Consider the following 20,594-nt stretch of genomic DNA (forward strand, 5'->3'; position numbering starts at 1 on the left):
TTTCCTCAATCCAGAAACTTGGGAGTCATTCATGACTTATCTTTCTCCCTGATCTTCCCAAATAAAATTAATTATCAGTCCTATCTGGAGCAAGGCAAGAGCCTCCTAATTAATTTCTTTCCTTTCACTCTTGCATCTCTTCCCATCCATTCTCATTCAGCAATCAAAGCAATTCACTACAACAGAAATTAGAACATCTCATTGACCTTTTAACAAACCTTCAAAGGTTTTCCACAACACTCAGGCCTTTAAGATGGCCTACATGACCCTACATGTTTTAGCCCCTCCTACTTCTCTGACTCACTTAGTGCCCTTCTCCACTCTCTTCCCTTTCTTCCTGCCACCACACTGGGTTTCCTTCACTCCCTCAGCTTCTTCACACATTGGATTCCCCTTGCCTGGGAATCTCATTCCCTACCTTCTTTCCATGGACAACTGCCTTATTTAGGTTTCAAATTAAATATCACTTCCTCAGGGGTATCTTTCCTGATCCTCCACACCAAATAAGGTCTCCCAACATATGGTCTCATAATACTCATACTCTGCTTTCATAGCTTATAGTGAGTATTAAGATTATACATGCATTTGTGAACATTTTGTTTTTAACATCCATCTCTCCTACTAGACCATAACTGCTGTGTACCCTGTCCTTAGCAAAAGCTGTGTTTGTAATATAGTCTCAATCAATTCTGCCCAAATAAATAAATGGACTCATATGAAAATATAGGAAGTAAAACACAAAAACATCAAACTCAGAGTTCAGCACATGCTGTTTTTCTTCTTTCTGAAAGAATAGCTATTACAACCTAGTATTTTGTTTTAGCTCAGAAAAAAATATATATATACACACATACACACTATATATATGTACAGATATATGTATGTATGTATACACACATGTATATATACACACAGATATGTATATAGATATATACACACATATATATACATGTATATATCTATCTAGATGTGTATAGAGATATACATATATATCTACTGCCATATATATAATATGCACACCCATATATATATACACACACACACACCATGTATAATTCTATTAAAATGTGGCCAAATATTTATTAGTATCACAGACTTTAAAGAAATAATACTAACAACCCATTAAAATTTTTATCGTTCTCTATAATTGCTTGGGAAATGGTAGGTCTAACTTTTATTCATAATACTATAGTCTAAAAGTTTATATAAAATATCTATCGAAGTATATTGATATATATTAATTTTAGCTAAAATAGATATATATTCAACATTATGAAGAAAGAAAGCTGTTGGTTGAAATTAGACATCCCAAAGTTTTAAGTGTGGTGAATTTGATACCATTCAGAAATTCTGTAGCTCTTTTGTCTACAGTTTACTGTCTAGTGTTAGGTACTGAAGTAAGTACTCTAATTGAAAAAGAAAAATTAACTGAACAAACTGGTTCAGTTAGAATTCAATTTCATACAATTAGGCATTTCATTCCTGTATTACAAATAGTACCTGGCACTCTCTTGCTTCCAGGGGTGCCAGTGGGTGTCTTAGTTCTGTTTTATAAACTGTTTGAACTTTCCACAAACTCATCTCTAAATTTGAAAGGTCTTTGGAGGTCACCCAGGTCCTTTCCTCTGGTTTACAAATGAAACAGTCAAGGCCCTGAGAAGTTAAGTGGTTTGCCCAATGTGGTACACTCAGACTGATTTTGCAGCAAAAAATATACCTGAAACTATCAATCACACAATGGCCCTTTATCTCTCTTTTAAGAAACTTCACCAATAGGAAAGTTAGGATGTGCAAATATCTGATATTTATTTAACGCCATATATGTCATAAAGAGCACTTGAGACCCAGAGAAAAATAAGAGCACCATTACTCACCCTGTGACAAACCTTTTTACTACAGCTTGACTCCTCAACTCAACTCAGTGGTAACAGATGAGCCTATATGGAGGTCTCAGGGTTGCTCATGTATATTTCACTGCAATAGGCATTATGCTTTAGCATTGGATGTCAAACAAAAAACAATAAAGCAGTTTGGCTAGTGTGGTGACTGGATGTAATATAAATTACATAAGTGGGAAGTGTGACTGTTTCTCTTTAAGCATACAGTGCTGTTTGACTTTGGCTCAGAATGGAAATCTATCTATCTATCTATCTATCTATCTATCTATCTATCTATCTATCTACCTACCTATCTATCTATCTATCTATAGTAGGTAGGTAGGTAAATAATGTGTATATATATGTGTGTGTGTATGTGTATATATATATTTATTTAATGCCATACACACACACACACACACACATACACACACACACTCCATGTATAGTTCTATCAAAATGTGGCCCAAATGCTTATAAATATCACAGTGGTTTGGATCTCCCTTTTTGACAATGTCTGCAACATTTTCTTATAAATTGAACCTGTATACTAAAAATCTGTTCAGTGTGAACAAATCAAGATCCTAAATTTATGTTAGAGAATGTTTAAAAATAAGTATTGGCCAGGCACTGTTACTCATGTCTGAATTCTCAGTGCTTTGGGAGGCCAAGGCAGGAGGATCACCTGAGGCCAGGAGTTTAAGACCAGCCTGTACAACATAGTAAGACCCAGTCTGAATTAGCTGGTGGTATGGTTTGGATCTGTGTTTCCACCCAAATCTCATGTTGAATTGTAATTCCCAATGTTGGAGGCGGGCCTGGTGGGAGGTGACTGGATCATGGGGGTGGATTTCTCATGAATGGTATAGCACCATCCTCTTGGTGCTGTTCTCATGATAGCGATTCAGTTCTCATGAGATCTGCTCATTTCAAAGTGTGTGGCACCTCCTCCCTCACTCTCTCTTGCTCCTGATTCGTCATGTAACATGCCTGCTCCCTATGTGCCTTTCGTTAAAAGGTCAATGAAATGTTCTAATTTCTGTTGTAGTGAATTGCTTTGATTGCTGAAAGTTTGTCACCTTTCAAACTTGTAACTGAAGATTTAGAAATACATTTTAAAATATTTTTTCTGTTTTTTATGAATTAAGTGCATAATTGATTGGAAACTTCCTGAGGTCTCCTCAGAAGCAGATGCTGCTATGCTTCCTGCACAGCCTGAAGAACCATGAGCCAATTACATTTATTTTCTTCATAAATTACCCAGTTTCCAGTATTTCTTTATAGCAATGAAAGAATGGACTAATACAGTTGGGCATGTTAGTGCGGGCCTATAATCTACCTACCCAAGAGACTGAGGTGGGAGGATCACTGGAGCCCAGGAGTTCAAGGTAACACACTCAAGCCTAGGTGACAGTGCAAGACTCTGTCTCCGAAAAAGTGTTGCTTTGTTTTCAAGAATATGTATTAGTTAGAACAAAGTAGCTATAAATAGATGAATAAAATATTCCTCAGTCAAAAATATTTAAGGTTTATAACAAATACAGAATAATTTTGTAATATTTACATATCTTTGCATATAAATGATTGCATGTAAGATATCCAAATTATTGTTTCCTCTAAAATTACTTAATGCCTTACAACCTTTTTATACTACATCTTTTTAGTATATACTTTTTCAGAGATAGCATAAAAGAAAATACTTTCCTGGTCTGACCAAATAATAAAAAATTTCACATTTTTAGGCTCAGAAAGAATAAAATTACATCATACCTACTTCTATACAAATTATTTTTCTCTCCTCCCTTGAATTCAGTACTCCACCCCTACTGTCCTCATTTTACTCCAGACTCATCACTTCATATCTGGAGAGCTTCCTAGCTCATGTCCCTGCTTCTCCTGCCACCTACACCCCATGCTGCAAGCAGCAGCAGGGTCCTCCACCACCCTTTCACCAGCCTCTTCCTCACTCAAAAAGGCCCAACCCATTCCTCGTGAAGCCATGTTGGCACTTGTCAAGTATTAACTTCTTTTTCCTAATACTCCCTAACTTGTGACCTCCTCTGACCTTTTGCCCCTCAACTTTTTCTAGTTCCCATCTTAGTACTTGTCCATAATCTCCCTGCCTGGCATCCTGGAATACCCTCTCAACATCCTCATGCCCCCAACCATTCTAAAATCTACAAGCTTTATGACCCTTTATGAACCACTTTAATTATCACTTTCTTTGGGAAAGTATATTCTTTTGTTCACTTCTATGGTACATACCTCCAATAAAGTACTAAGATGGGGACATTATTTCTTTTGCTCAAGGAACTGTAAATAATAATAACAACCACAACACAGCATATTGTACTTACTCTGTGCCAGGGAGTAGTACTAGTTATTAACTCATTTAATCCTCACAAAAACACAATGAATTAGTTACTGCCATTACACTCATTTTACAGAAAATAAAACAGATGCACAGATAAATCAAGATTACATAGACTAAAATTCAGATACTGATGGAACCACAATCTCTCGTTAAAGAAATCAAGCATTTAGTGATTCAGCACAAAACAACGCATATTGAATTCTTATCAAGCAAGCTATTGTGTTATGCACTCTATAAGGGACAGAAAAATTAGTAAGAAAAAAATCTATGTTTTATCTAGCATTTCTATTACATTCTTTTATCAACTCTGCTTTAATCGTTGATGATTTTGTGTTTAAACCTTGCTTTCTTAACTAGGATACCTGCAAGTATTTACATTGCTAAGTGGAAATTAAACAAATACAAGGATTACTCTAATATAAGATATATTAGAAGTGCCAGGTTTATAAACAACGCTCTAAATCCCATGTGGGACTGGAATGTGGGGGTGGAATGTTGGGATTAGTCAAAAACACCAAATTCACACAACATGAATGTTGCTTTGAAAAGTCTAATTTGTGTGACTCATAACAGAGCGACATAAGGGAAAAGATGAGGAAGGCATTGCAGTGGGAGGAGAAAAAAAGAAAGGATCACTGATGTGGGGCAGTAGCAACAACAGGGCTTGGGAGCTGGCCTTTCCTAATTACCCGCATCACATTCGCTAACTAGCCCATGCCTTGACCCATGACTCTATTTAATCACCTATATTTAATTCATCGTTTTGGTTAAACCCTTTCTTCCTTGATCTCTGACTTACGACAATGAGTGTAATTTTGAACTTTTCATTTGAAGCTCATAGGTTGGATTGGGACCTCACTGTGACATTTCAAGGACAAGTGCTATCTATACCTTTTATATAACCACAGAAGCTATCAGACTTATAATGTGAAGCATGTAGGAGTTTAATAATTAATTATTAAGTTGTTAATTATTATAAAATGAGTGAGAACTGCTACACTGCTGAATCGTCATTCACATCTACAAACACATGTTTTGGTCCCATTTGATATGTCCCAGAGCAAAAAGTGCCCCAACTTTGTGGTGGGAGTTATGTGTGGACATAGATTCTTTTCAGATCATAAAGACTAATTGCAAGAACAGGCCTAGTCGTTTCCTCAGAATAGTTTGTCACCTTTCAAACTTGTAACTGAAGATTTAGAAATACATTTAAAAATATGTTTTCTGTTTTTTATGAATTAAGTGCTTAACACAAATTCAAGGCCAATAAACCATTTCAGATCTTGTTGTTCTAACTGCCTAAACCAATGGGGCTCTGATGATAAGCCTCATTTTCTCCTCTTCGTGACCTCACAGCTCACAGGTAACACAATGAATTAAAGGAGGCTCCACCTTGAAATTTACACAATAGTCTTCCAAGCTGGCGCATTCTCTAAGATTGCTGTCTAGTTACAGGAGGGAAGAACATTAATAAAACAAAACAAAACAAAACACCTGCAAGGACCTGCCAAAACTAATGACATGTTATGATTCCACAGCTGATGTCTCAGGATCATTCTGAGAAAAAGAGGGGAAATTTCTTGTTCAAAGTTCCTGTTTCATGTGTCTGGAAACAAATGACCCATTGATACAGAGATCTCTAATGTCTCAGTGTCAGAGATCTTCAGAACTATGCCCTTGCAAAGTCTGGGAGTTGGAAGGAAGAAAAAACTGGAAAAGCAAACAAACATAATTCTCTTTGGATTTTTAATTCCTTCTTCCTTTTTTTTTCTTTTTAAAGTTTAAACTTTAGGACAAGATAAAATTACTTAATTTGAACTTTCAAAGAAAAGTTAGGAAAAGCATCTCTTGGTTTAGACATCAAAAATATATGAGGAGTTTGCCCTCTTGCTCTTTCTTGGTCATTCACATAATGTTCAAAATTTGTCACTAAGAAGAAATAGCATATTCTGTTTACAGACATCTTTATGATACTGAGAGACAGCCCCAGAAACCAGCATCATAAACACGTATATGAGAAGCATCTATATCAAGATCATCCAGCATTTCTGAAGGCATCTCTGAACATATTTTTTTTTTGTTTGGTTTATATAATGCTAGAAACCATAGAAGAGTGGAAATGGGGGGGTGGGGTGGAAGACAAGCTTGGGAGACTCACTTTGGCAGAAAGGCAAGATAAAGAATTTTCAAAACTCTGGCCCACTCGGTTTTCCTCCACGTCTTGCATATGTATGTTCCTAAGTTGAACATGCAATAACACGAAGCCTCTCTACTACATAGTAGATAAACTAAAGGATTCCCAGTGAAATTGAAATTAATTTTTAGGGCTGGAATTATTCTAATGGGCAGATTTGTGTGAACAAGAACAACAAAAACCAAAAAATTCACTATTTTTCATTTAAAACGGGACCAGAAGACTTAGGTTATACTGAATAACAACACTTCTCTATCAACCAGTTCTTTTTCGCTTTTCAACATTTTTATTTTGCCTAATGCTATCACCTTGGGATACTTGTATTTCCAGTGTTTCTTTACCTATAGATCATCTAACAATCCGTTTTTTCTTTCTGAGGAAACAATACTGTTTTCAAAACTCCAACCAGGATAAAGCTTCTGGCAACATGACAAAGTCTAGACAAATAAATTAAAAGCACCAGTTGAGCAGTTACAATATTTAGTGCCTCATTAGTTGAAAGGAGCAAATGTTCCACAAAGGTAATCTATTAAGAAATACGAGCCTTTTTTTCAGTCTAGATTTATAGTCAGTCTACCTGGAGATGCTCCTGGCATTTTAATTTTGTGTAAAAAGTAGAGTAGTATTAGAAAGAACTATGGTAGTGGAATGGATTCAGGGCCCATTAGTACAAAAGGAGAAAAATGATCATTAAGTGTGAATATACCCGGAGAGACTAGAGAAAATACCAGCAAAAATACAGTAAATGTCGTCCAGATTTGGTCCCAGTAAAGACATTTCTTGGTTTCCATTTAGATCATTTTAAACTGAAACTGTTGCTATTTCTCTCATATACAAGAAGTGCTCTTACACAGTAACATTCTAATTAGTAGAATGATACTAAGGCAGTGAGGCTAGAGATCCTTTGTGACCCAAATCAGAGTGACATTAAAAAAAAAATAGCTACAGACTAATCTGACATGGTTCATTCCATCCAAAGAACAAAAAACAATCATTACACTTTCTATTTTCAATTCCACTACCTCATGATTCCAAGTGTTTGTTATTTCAGGAGCATCTTTTGTCTTGCAAAGCATTTCTCAACCTGGTGATTGCTAACTTGGAAGTCAGGCCACTGAAGCAGGAACAAAAAAGAGCTGTTAAAAACAAAAGCCCAAGGTTCCCACTGTAAATGTGGTCTTCTGAAAAACACTATCAAAGCTATGAACATTTCAATAACCAGAACTGGAGAATTCCAAACTTTTAGTGACATATTTTCTGCCTATGAGAAAACTGCACTGGAGAAAAAAAGACAGCAATGCATAACAAATATATTTTGCAGAGTAATGTGAATTTCTTGAGTACAAGTATCAAATAGCAGTAAAAAATGCAAATCAGTTGCCTTTTTTTCTGACTAAGTCCTTTTGCTCACCTGTGGTATCACTCCAAAGGCTTTCCTCCACTGTTGCAAAGTTATTGAATCCCAAGACACACCATCGATCTGGATTTCTCCTTCAGTGTTCAGTAGTCTCAAAAAAGCTGATAACAAAGTACTCTTCCCTGATCCAGTTCTTCCCAAGAGGCCCACCTATAAGGTAAAAGTGATGGGATTACTCCTGTGACATATAGATACCATGCATTAAACATAATTCAGTATCGTACTTCAATAAAAACCACTGGAGTATTTTATCCTGTCACCAGTGGAAGATATTTACTTATTCTTTCAAACATTTTCGCACACTTTCAATCCTGACCAGTGTTGATATATGGAGACAAACAACCTTGGAACAGAATAGAGAAACTGGCCATAAGGAATTGGACCCCTGATGCAGACTTCTTTCATCACCGACTTTTACTAATGACAAAAAGAATGAAAATGCCCCTTTTGCATAAAGGAAAAGCAAAGAGTGTCTTCATCATCTCTCAACATAGGCTCACGCCAGAAGCAGAGACCTGCAATTTGATCTAGTACCCAAAGTGGATATAACTTAAAAATTACTTAATCTGAAATAGTTCTAATATTTAGATGTTGACCCTAATAAATTAATTAGATCAAGTTCAAGCCTGGCAGTAAATAATGATATGTTCGGGCAGCAGTATATTCCCAGAGAAGACAGGTTGGGCGAAGGCCTTACCACTCCTCAGTGAATGAGTACTTTGGACAGTGGTCAAATCACATTCTGACATTCACCCGCGCTGGAGAGAAGGGAATTTCAGGAAGCAAAATGTGTATTAAGGAAAAGAAAGAAAATTATTCTTGTTACCTAAAGACCATAAGAACATAGCATGGATGTGAGAGCACCATGCACTGCATGAGGAGATCAAATGCTAGAGGTGACCCACAGAGAGCCCCAACTCTGTGTTCAGATGTCAGCTTACATGCCAGAACTTGAAGAGGGTGCTTTGAGCAAGGTAGAACACTACTGCAGTCATTAACTGACCACTGAAAAATCTGACTGACAGTTAGTGGCACTGAATAAATGTTTGTTTCATCATTTTTTAAAAAGTCATTTGACCTTTATGTACTATAACTGAGCAAATGGTCTTTTAGTATAATGCTTTTCAATCTGTAGTGAAGGACAGTTTGTTTTCTTTTTAAATTTCTAATTCACTACATATCAATACTTTAAAAATATATAATAAAAATGAAATTCTAAATATTCACCCTCAATTTTTATACTATGTCATCACAGACAAGTAAGTTTGTAAACCAGAACCAGTGAATGGACCACAATAAATGTTTTAGAGTACATAACGACGCTTAATAAGAATAACTTACTGAACACTATTTGCAACCTGGTAATAAACTAGGTCTTTGGGATAAGCTGGAAAGCAATAATGACACAGTTGACCCTCTATCCATAATAAGAACTCTACAATGAGATTTTCACAAATGTTTGTTCTCAGACAACTGAGAAAACCAGATCAATCAAATGTTATGTACAACACCCTGTTGAATTTCTTCATAGTATTAATCAAAATTAGTACTTTTTATATTTTTTCTTGATTATTGCTTGTGTTTGTACCAAAAATATAAGTTTAACAAACACAGGGGAGTCTATCTAGTTTTGTATTGAATTATTAGCACCTGGCTTACCTAAAGTGCCCCATAAATATTTATGTGAATTGATTAACGGACAGCCAGATGGAAGAAAGGATGGATTTATGAGCAGATGGATGAACTCATGTAATTTAGCTGATCTAACAAATAGTGGATTTAATCAATTTTGTTCAATTGCTAGACAAACTCCTAATTTTAAAATATTGTGGAATTTCAATGCACATTTTCATTTATGAATCAGCCCATGTTACACAAACACATTCATCATGTGTCAAGATTTTTCTAACACAATAGTAAAACGTTGTATAAGCAACCTGAATATGCCCAGTGCAGGTGAGGTCCAGGGGAATAAAAGAAAGGAAAGTTCAATAGGTGAAAGTAATTTGCTATGAGGTCATATCAAGAATTTTGGTAAGGCACTCCAGCCCGGGCCACAGAGCGAGACTCCGCCTCAAAAAAAAAAAAAAAAAAAAGAATTTTGGTAAGAAGTACTTGAGGTCTAAATCCTTGTTATCATTAGATAGGTTTCTAATGAGGATTAGATAAATGTCCATGTTCCCTTCTCTTCAGAAACAAATACTGAAATTTTTAGAGAACTCAATTTTTAGGCTGGGAAAGACTGGATGAAGGGGCAATTTGTAAATCTTTGGTTTAGCTTTAAAGGTTTTAGCTATTACTCTGGTTTCCTTATATCATTGAACTGCTGGTAATGCATGATATCTGACACATTTTTCAAAAGCAAGGAATCATTGGTTTATACCCAACAAAGTCTTCTTGTTTATATAATTGGCACATAATAATTAGTTTCCGGGATTTGTTTTTTCAGGCTTCTCACTGATCTGTTGAATAAGGCTAGAGTACTTCCTGCAAATAACCTTTTAAGACATACCCTAAATCTAAGTCAGTGTTTTCTAGTAACTTCAATGCACCTCCTCCCTGAGAATGTTGGATCAAGATAAATCAAAATAATATGTGGAAAGTTAAACAGTGTTGAATTTGGTGCTAGCTGTAATTGCATTGTACCATGAATAGAACATTCCTTTCAGGGTGTCTTACTCGCCATTTTAATACTGCAACAGATGAAGACTCTTGTAATTATTTTTCATTACCTCATGGTCTCCAGAAATCAAGATGACAAGTCAACTGAAATTTAGATCCACAAGGTGATTATAATTGAATCTTTTATGTGTTCATATATCTCTATTAATTATTAATGAAACATAGTATTGAGAATATGCTGCTTATACCCACTGAATGATTCAACAACTTTACACCAATTTTTATTAAGATAGAAAATGGGATATGTGTTTAGCAAAGCAAACAAGTATTTAGGTGTTTGTGCTGATATGATTTGAATCCTTAATATTCTTATAAATTATTTCCGGCATTTCTGTATTTTGAAGAGACTACAAATGAAGAAAGCAACTAAGTTCATCCAAAAGTATAGATCTTGAAGTACTATCAAATATCTATTTAATGAGAGGACTGTCCAGTACTGTGACACATACAATATACCATCTGAGGAATTTTGATAAGTCCAGATTTATCATGAAGCATCTGACTCCAAATTAAGTTCCCAGTAGGCATTTTGAGAGGAAAAAGAAAAGACAAAAAGGATGGGATATTCTAGTTGGGGAAAGGTGCTCTGGCTATTACAATTTAGATAAAAAGTCAAAAGTTTTTAAGAAAAAACTATTTGAGATTAAAAAGAAAAATAGATTTTAAAAGTAAAGGTTGTGAAATAGCTGCTACATTTTTCATGCATTGATAATAAAAACTTGTAAAGTATAGGTTCTTTAAATTAAAGGTCTCAGTTAAGAGCAAAGAAAGTAATATGACATCTTTTCCATAAAGTAATTGCTATGGACAAAGTGTTTTCACATGAAGATTGAATAATTTTTCTGCACAGAATATTTATTCTTTTCATCTCTTCACCATTACCAACAACACAGAAATCCATTAAAAATTAAACGAGATGCCCACTTAAGTCCTAAATTTTAACTGCTTTTTCTCCCCCCTAAGAAGAGCAGCCCAAAACTGAGCTGGCAGTGTTTTGGGATATCCAAAAATATTACTAGTATACTAAATTTGAGTTGACTTCTTAATTCAGCACATAAGAAATATGTGTGGAGCATCTTGTGATAGTTTGCAAGATGCTGTTATAAGTTCTAAAGGCAAGGCAGTAGAATTTATATTCTTCAGAGACTGCTCAGAATAACAATTTTATTTTTTATTTTTTTATTTTTATTATTTATTTTTATTTTTTTAATTTATTTTTGAGATGGAGTTTTGCTCTTGTCACCCAGGCTGGAGTACAGTGGCACAATCTCAGCTCACTGCAACCTCCACCTCCCAGGTTGAAGCAATTCTCATGCCTTAGCTTCCCTAGTAGCTGGTATTACAGATGGCCACCACCATGCCCAGCTAATTTTTGTATTTTTAGCAGAGACAGGGTTTCACCATGTTGACCAGTCTAGTCTTGAACTCCTGACCTCAAGTGATCCTCCTGCCTTGGGCTCCCAAAGTGCTGGAATTACAGGTGTGAGCAGAATAACATTTTAAGAATCAATTCCTATTCTAAGGAAGCATATAACCTAGAAGTAGATATAAGCTATGCATTCACTTATTTAAAATGTATTAAGATAGGTAACATGCTAAATAAAGGCATAAAAAAATAAAAAAAGTAAAAAAAAAACAGGACTTCCAGATTCTGATCTGGTTTGTAGAAATTATGTAAGTGGTTGGCTTCATCCTAAAAACAAGTAAAAAGCAGAGCATACTGAAAAATCAACAACTTTTCTTAGATCTGTCAGAGAAGTGAGGTCACAGGGCAAACCACTGCCCCCCAAAATGGGAGACAGGCAACTAGGTACAGAGAATCACAACTTACAGAACAGAAAACAATAAGCAGAAACCTCTGAGAGAACCAGTATTAGGGTAGGAAAATCTAAACTGCAAGTGAAAAATTGCTGGAGATTCAGTGTGAACAAGTGTGACAGCAAGAAAATTCCAAGTGGGCCCAAGTCACCGGGGGACTTCTATAGTTTTATGAATTTTGCCTGTAGGATGCTTACCAGGTTCTTACAGTGAAGATCAGAGGAAAAAAGGGAAAAGTAACCATTTTGAAATATGCCAGAGCATTCTTTTTTTTTAGATGGAGTCTTGCTCTGCCGCCCAGTGTGGACTGCAGTGGTGCAATCTTGGGTCACTGCAACCTCCACTTACTGGGTTCAAGCAGTTCTCCTGCCTCAGCCTCCCGAGTAGTTAGGATTACAGGTGTATGCCACCACACCCGGCTGATTTTTGTATTTTTAGTAGAGATGGGGTTTTGCCATGTTGGCCAGGCTGGTCTCAAACTCCTGACCTCAGGTGATACACCTGCCTCAGCCTCCCAAAATGCTGGGATTACAGGCGTGAGTCACTGCGCCTGGCCCCAGAGCATTCTATTCTTATAACAAGACCTGTCCTCAAAAGAGACTATTTTACCATGCCTAACCTCTCAGGGTTTTTTTTCAGAGCCTAACTGACCTGGGGGAAGGAAAATACTTAACTCCAACTCCCTCTCACAATAGTCACTATGTCCCACCAAAAGGGGTGAAAAAACACTTAAGTGCTTCTAAGCTGCAGAGGCACAGGCTCACTAAAAGACTAAAACCTAATCATAGGACTACAGAATACTTCCCTCACCCTCTGCTACACCTACCATTGCATGACTAAAGGCCTATTTACTACAGTTCCTTTTACCCAGCACATCATGTCCACCTTTCAATAAAAAGTTACAAGGCTTACTAAAAGGTAAAAAAAACCACAGTTTGAAAACACAGAGCAAGCATCAGAACCACAGTCAGATATGATGGGGATGTTGGAATTAACAGATCAGGAATTTAAAACAACTATGATTAACATGCTAAAGGCTGGGCATGGTGGCTCGCACCTATAATCCCAGCACTTTGGAAGGCTGAGGTGGGCAGATCACTTGAGGTTAGGAGTTCGAGACCAGCCTGGCCAACATGATGAAACCCCATCTCTACTAAAAATACACAAATTACCCAGGCATGGTGGCAGGCACCTGTAATCCCAGCTACTTGGGAGGCTGAGGCAGGAGAATCACTTGAACCCAGGAGGCAGAGGTTGCAGTGAGCCAAGATCACACCACTGCACTCCAGCCTGGGCAACAGTGAGACTCCATCTCAAAAAAAAAAAAAAAAAAAAAAAAAGCTAAAGGTTTTCATGGAAAATGTAGGCAACATGCAAGAACAGATGAAAAGCAGAAGAGAAATGGAGATTCAAAGACAGAATCAAAAGAAATTCTATAGGTCAAAAATTCTGTAATAAAAATGTAAAATGCCCTTGATGGACTCATTGGTAGACCGAACACAGCTGAGGAAAGAACCTCTGAGCTTGAGAATATGTCAATAGAAACTTCCAACACTGAAATGCAAAGGAAAAAAAAAAAACTGAAAAAACAATATCCAAAACAGTGGGATGACTACAAAAAGTGTAACATACATGTAATGGGAATACCAGAAGGAGAATAAAGGAAAAAAAAGGACAGAAGAAATATTTGAAGCAACAATGACTGAGAATTTTTCCAAATTAGTGTCAGATACCATACCACATATCCAAGAAACTCAGAGAAAAACCAAGCAGAATAATGCAAAAAAAAAAAAAAAAAAAAAAAAAAAAATCCGACACATAGGCATATCATGTTCAAAAAGAAAGGCATATCACATTCACACATTCATTAAAAAAAAATCTTGATAGATGCCAGAGGAAAAAACATCTTGCCTATAGAAAAGCAAAGATAAGAATTATACCTAACTTCTCAGAAACAATGCAATCAAGAAGACAGTGGAATGAACTGTTTAAGAGTTTGAGAGGGAAAAGAATCACCAATCGAGAGTTCTGTGCCCTATGGAATTATTCTTCAAAAGTCAAGAAGAAATAAAGTCTCTATCAGACAAACAAAAATTGAGGAAAATTGTTGTCAGTAGGTCTGGCTGGTAAGAAATGTTAAAAGAATTTGAAGAGAGAAAAGGAAAATTATACAGGTCAGAAACTTGGATCTACATAAAGAAAGTATATTAGAGAATGAATAAATGAAGGTATTTCATTTTATAATAAAATTAGAACTTCTATTTTTCTCACTCTTAATTGATTTAACAGATAACAGTTTTTATCAAAAAATTTCATCAATATATTCAATCATAAATATGATAATGTGTATACCTAGGTATATACATATATGTAAGTGAACTAAATGATAGCTACAATACAAGAGACTGGAAGGTGGAACTGGGAGTGTTTTATTATTAAAAGGTACTTGCACTACACATGAAATTATTTAGTATTATTTGAAAATGGACTTAGATTAGCTGTCAATGTATATTGCAAACTCTAGGGGCAACCACTAAAAGTTTTTTTAAAGAAGATTTACTATGCTAAGAAAGTGGACATGAAGTCCTTTCCCATGCCTATGTCCTGAATGGTATTACCTAGGTTTTCTTCTAGGGTTTTTATGGTATTAGGTCTAACATTTAAGTCTCTAATCCATCTTGAATTAATTTTTGTATAAGGAGTAAGGAAAGGATCCAGTTTCAGCTTTCTACTTATGGCTAGCCAGTTTTCCCAGCACCATTTATTAAATACGGAATCTTTTCCCCATTTCTTGTTTTTCTCAGGTTTGTCAAAGATCAGATGGCTGTAGATGTGTGGTATTATTTCTGAGGACTCTGTTCTGTTCCATTGGTCTATATCTCTGTTTTGGTACCAGTACCATGCTGTTTTGGTTACTGTAGCCTTGTAGTATAGTTTGAAGTCAGGTAGCATGATGCCTCCAGCTTTGTTCTTTTGACTTAGGATTGTCTTGGCAATGCAGGCTCTTTTTTGGTTCCATATGAACTTTAAAGCAGTTTTTTCCAATTCTGTGAAGAAACTCATTGGTAGCTTAACAGGGATGGCATTGAATCTATAAATTACCTTGGGCACTATGGCCATTTTCATGATATGACCCAGCCATCTCATTACTGGGTATATACCCAAAGGATTATAAATCATGCTGCTATAAAGACACATGCACACGTATGTTCATTGCGGCACTATTCACAATAGCAAAGACTTGGAATCAACCCAAATGTCCATCAGTGACAGACTGGATTAAGAAAATGTGGCACATATACACTATGGAATACTATGCAGCCATAAAAAAGGATGAGTTTGTGTCCTTTGTAGGGACATGGATGCAGCTGGAAACCATCATTCTCCGCAAACTATCGCAAGAACAGAAAACCAAACACCGCATGTTCTCACTCATAGGTGGGAACTGAACAATGAGATCTCTTGGATTTGGGAAGGGGAACATCACACACCAGGGCCTATTATGGGGAGGGGGTAGGGGGGAGGGATTGCATTGGGAGTTATACCTGATGTAAATGATGAGTTGATGGGTGCTGACGAGTTGATGGGTGCAGCACACCAACATGGCACAAGTATACATATGTAACAAACCTGCACGTTGTGCACATGTACCCTAGAACTTAAAGTATAATAAAAAAAAAAAAAGAAAGTGGAAACATATAAAATGCTCAGTTAAAACCACAATGGAAAGAAAAAGAGTAGACAATAAAAATATGAACAAAGAACAAATAGTGTAACAGACAGAAAACAGTAATAAATATGGTAGATGTTTATCTAACTATATCAATAATCACTTAAAATATCTATAGTCCAAGTATTCCAATTAAAAGACAAAGATTGTCAGAGTGGATCAAAAAACAAGTCTGAACTATTTGTTGTCTACAAGAAACCCACTTTAAATTTAAAACAACATACAAACTAAAAGTAAGGGGACGAAGAAAGTTAAGTAATTTTAACACCAACCAAAAGAGACGTGGGGAGACTGTATTTCTTTCAGCGAGAACAGACATCAGAGCAAGGAAATAATGAGGGGCATTATACAAGGATAAATGGGTCACTCTCCAAAAGTCATACCAATTTTTCATGTGTATGTTTCTAGCAACAAGTATCAAAAGACACGAAGCAAAAGTTGGTAAAACTGTAACAAGAAATAGAATATTCACTACTAGAGTTGGAGACTTCAGTGTCCCTCTACAAAGAATGGACAGATCCAGCAGGTGGAAAATCAGTAAGGACATAGTTGAATTCAACAGCACCATCAATCAACTGGACACAATGGATGTGTATAGACTACCTCATTCAAAAATAGTAGAATACACAGTCTTCCAAAGCTTACATGGAACATTCACCAAGATAGATCACATTCTAGGCCATAAATCACACCTTAACAAATTTTATAAAAACTAAAATTATACAATATGTATTCTCAGACCACAATGGAATTAAACTAGAAATCAATAACAGAAACATAGCTAGAGAATTTTTTAAAATGGTGATTAAACAACACACTTCTAAGTAACACATGGGTCAAAAGAGAAATATCAAGAGAAATTTAAAAATATTTCAAACTAAATGAACATGAAAATACAACTCATGAATATTTGTGAGATGCAGACAAAGCAGTGCTTAGAGGAAAATTTACATCATTGAATGTATAAGAATGCAAAGGGATCTTAAATCAATAATATAAGCTTCCACCTTGGGTAACTAGCAAAAGATCAAATTAAATCAAATATAAGCATAATAAAAAAACTTTAAATTGAAATCATGAAATCAACAGAGAAAATCAATAAAACAAAAAGTTGGTTCATCAAAAACATCAAAAATAGAGATATCTCTAGCTTGGCTAACAATAAAAAAAATAAAAGATGTGACACAAATTGCTAATATCAATAAAATGAAAAAGGGGACATCAAAACAGATCCCTTGAACATTAAAAGGATAATAAAAGAATACTATGAATAACTCTATGTCAACAAATTTGATAACATAAATGAAATAGACTAATTCCTTGAAAGACAATCTGCTAAAACTCACATGAGAAAAAGCAGGTAATCTGAATAGTCCTATATCTATTTTAAAATAATTAATGACCTTCCAAAACAGAAAGCACCAGGTCCAGATGGGTTCACTGGTGAATTCCACAAAAATATTTAAAATAGAAATTTTACCAATTATCTTCAATCTCTTCTCAAATGTAAAAGCAGAAGAAATACTTCCTAACTCATTCTTTGAGGTCAGTATTACCTTAAGACCATAAGCAGATAAAGATGTCATAAAAAAACTACACACCAATATTTTTTCATGAACACCAATGCAAAAATTCTCAAAAAGTATTAGCAAATTGAATTCAACATGTATACAAATGATTATATACCACAACCAAATGGGATTAATCCCAGGTATACAAGGTTGATTCAGCATTCAAAAATCAATTAATGTACTTCTCATCAACAGGCTAAAGAAAAATAAAGTGCTCAAATCAATAGATGTAGAAAAGCATTTCACAAAATTTAACACCCATTCCTGATTATTTTGTAAAAAATCAGCGAATTAAAAATAGAAGGAAACTTCTTCAACTTTAGAAAGAAAACTTCTATGAAAACCCTACAGCTGAAATCGTACTTAATAAGAAACTTGAAGCTTTCCCACTAAGATCAAGAACAAGACCAAGATATCCCCTCTCACCACTACTTTAACATCATATTGGAAGTCCTAGCTAATGAAATAAGAAAAGGAGATAAAAGATACACAGATTGGGAAGGAAGAAATAAAACTAAGTTCAGATGATGATCATCTATGTAGAGAATTTAAAACAGTTGACAAAAAATCCTTGAAACTATCAATAATTGATTATAACAAAGTTGAAAGATATAAGGCTAATATGCAAAAAAAATCAATCATTTTCCTATATAACAGCAATGAAAAATTGGAATTTGAAATTAAAATCACAATACCATTTACAGTGGCATTCCTTAAAAATGAAATACTTGAACAAAATATAACAAAATATGTAAAAAAGACTATATGAGGAAAACTAAATTCTGATAAAAGAAATCAAAGAATCAAATAAATGGAGAAATATTTCATGATGATGGATAGGAAGCTTCAACATTGTCAAGATGTCAGTCCTTCCCAAATCCATCTATAGATTCAAGCCAATCACAATCAAAATCCCAGCCAGTTATTTTGCATACATTGGCAAACTGATTCTTAAGTACATAAAGAGAGACAAAAGACCCAGAATAGCCAATACAGTATCAAAAGAGAAAAATAAAGTCAGATAACTGAAACTACTCAAGGTTTATAGTTCAATTAAAAGATTGAGGCAGCACAACACAAATACCTTCAGTTTCCCAACTCTGTGCTCAAAGGTTCTCTTTAACTCCACTTATCTCCTTTCCTCCTATCTTGGAGAAGATAGTTTTCTCCTCAGGGCAGAGGCAAATGCCTCCATATTGCATTTGCTATGACCATTCCCCACAGACCAGTGCTCTTGCTTTCTACTTCCTACCACCAACACTGGTGTTCTACATAGCTTCTTATTTCAGTAACCACCCATTCCCTAACCTTTTGCAACTAGTCTTTTACCTACACTCCTTTATACCTAATGGCTTTATTTTTCATTTATCTTCCTTTTGTTTTTTGTTTTGAGACAGTGTCTCACTCTGTCATCCAGGCTGTAGTGGTGCCATCACAACTCACTGCAGCCTTAATTTCCTGGGCTCAAGTGATCCTCCTGCCTCAGTCTCCCAAGTAGCTGGGCCTACAGGCACACACCACCACGCCCACCTAATTTTTGTAATTTTTGTGGAGACAGCATTTTGCCATGTTGCCCAGGCTTGTCTAAAACTCCTAGGCTCAAGTGATCCTCCCACTATGTCCTCTCTAAGTGCTCGATTACAAGCATGAGCCACCACACCCGGCCCTAACGGCCTTCTTAAACAAGAGCTTTCATGCTTGGGCAAGAATGCATCAGCACGGTCTGGAAGTTGTGCTGAAACTCAGACCCCTGTTCACACCCTCAGAATTTTAAATTCTTTGTTGGGGCCCAAGAATGAACATTTCTCATTAGTTCTTACGTGGTACAGATGATGCTGGTCCAAGGACCACCCTTTGAGAAACCCTGCTCTTGAAGATGACCAAAGACCACTAAAAAAAGAAAACAAACTGTTTTCCCTATCCTACTCACAATACTTCTGACACCAACAATGTGGGTTTTCGACACCAAGCAATGCTGATAACCATCGGTTATTAGCATAGACCCCACAGGATAAGGGCTCATTCCCTTAAGACTGCCTCCCAACACACTTCAAATGCCAATGGCAAGCCCAGATTGTCACCTGTGCTTCTGACTGAGCATCTGTAAATTGCACATATCCATGAACTCTTTAGGTTTGCTAATTTGCTAGAATGGCTCACAGAACTCAGGGAAACAGTTTACTTACTAGGTTATCAGTTTATTATAAATGGATACCACTCAAGAACGGCCAGATGGGAGAGACGCATAGCAAAAGGTACGTGGGAAGGGGAGCAGAGCTTCTGTGCTCTCTCTGGAATACTACCTTCTGAGCACCTCTGTCTTCACCTGCCTGGAGGCTCTCCAAAAAAAACTTCCAGTTAAGGCTTATCAGGTGACTTCATTACATAGGCATGGCTGATTAAATCACTGGCCATTGTTGATTGTACACAATTTTCAGCCACTCATCCCTCCCTGGAGGTCAAGGGGTGAAGCTGAAAGTTTCAACCCACCCCCCTGGCAACCAGCACTTCCCCACTCCTGTCTTTAGGGACTTCCCAAAAGCCACCTCATAAATAGAAACTGGGGTATGGTTGATAGGGGCTTGTTATGAATAACAAAGAATGTTATTCACTTTTATTGCTCTAGAGCTATTTCAGGAACTAGGGGGGCGGGAAACATATAACAAAAGATGCTCCTGTAGCTCTTATCACTTAGGAAATTGCAAGGGTTTTAGCTCTATACCAGGAACCAAACAGCACCTAATAGCAAAATCTACCTGGATCATCTGAGTTTTCAACTGTATTGCTTTAGCTCTCAAAATCCAAAATTGGAGGTTGGGCACAGTACCTCATGCCTGTAATCCTAGCACTTTGGTAGGATGAGGCGGGAGGATTACTTGAGGCCAGGAGTTTGAGACCAGCCTGGGCAACATAGTGAGATCCTGTCTCTAT

At 36.2% G+C, this 20,594-nt stretch overlaps 1 protein-coding gene across 2 annotated transcripts in view; it reads right to left on the reverse strand.

The window, feature by feature from the left end:
- The window catches only part of LOC105475504 (CF transmembrane conductance regulator), a 184,064-nt gene that overhangs the window by 19,008 nt on the left and 144,462 nt on the right, over positions 1 to 20,594 (reverse strand). For both annotated transcript variants that reach the window (XM_011730837.3, XM_071094576.1), the window contains one exon: positions 7,857 to 8,012. In XM_011730837.3, coding sequence (XP_011729139.2) covers positions 7,857 to 8,012 — 156 coding nt within the window. The remainder of the gene's footprint in view (positions 1 to 7,856; positions 8,013 to 20,594) is intronic.

Source organism: Macaca nemestrina, chromosome 4 (genome assembly GCF_043159975.1).
Source record: "Macaca nemestrina isolate mMacNem1 chromosome 4, mMacNem.hap1, whole genome shotgun sequence".
Taxonomy (NCBI): Eukaryota; Metazoa; Chordata; class Mammalia; order Primates; family Cercopithecidae; genus Macaca; species Macaca nemestrina.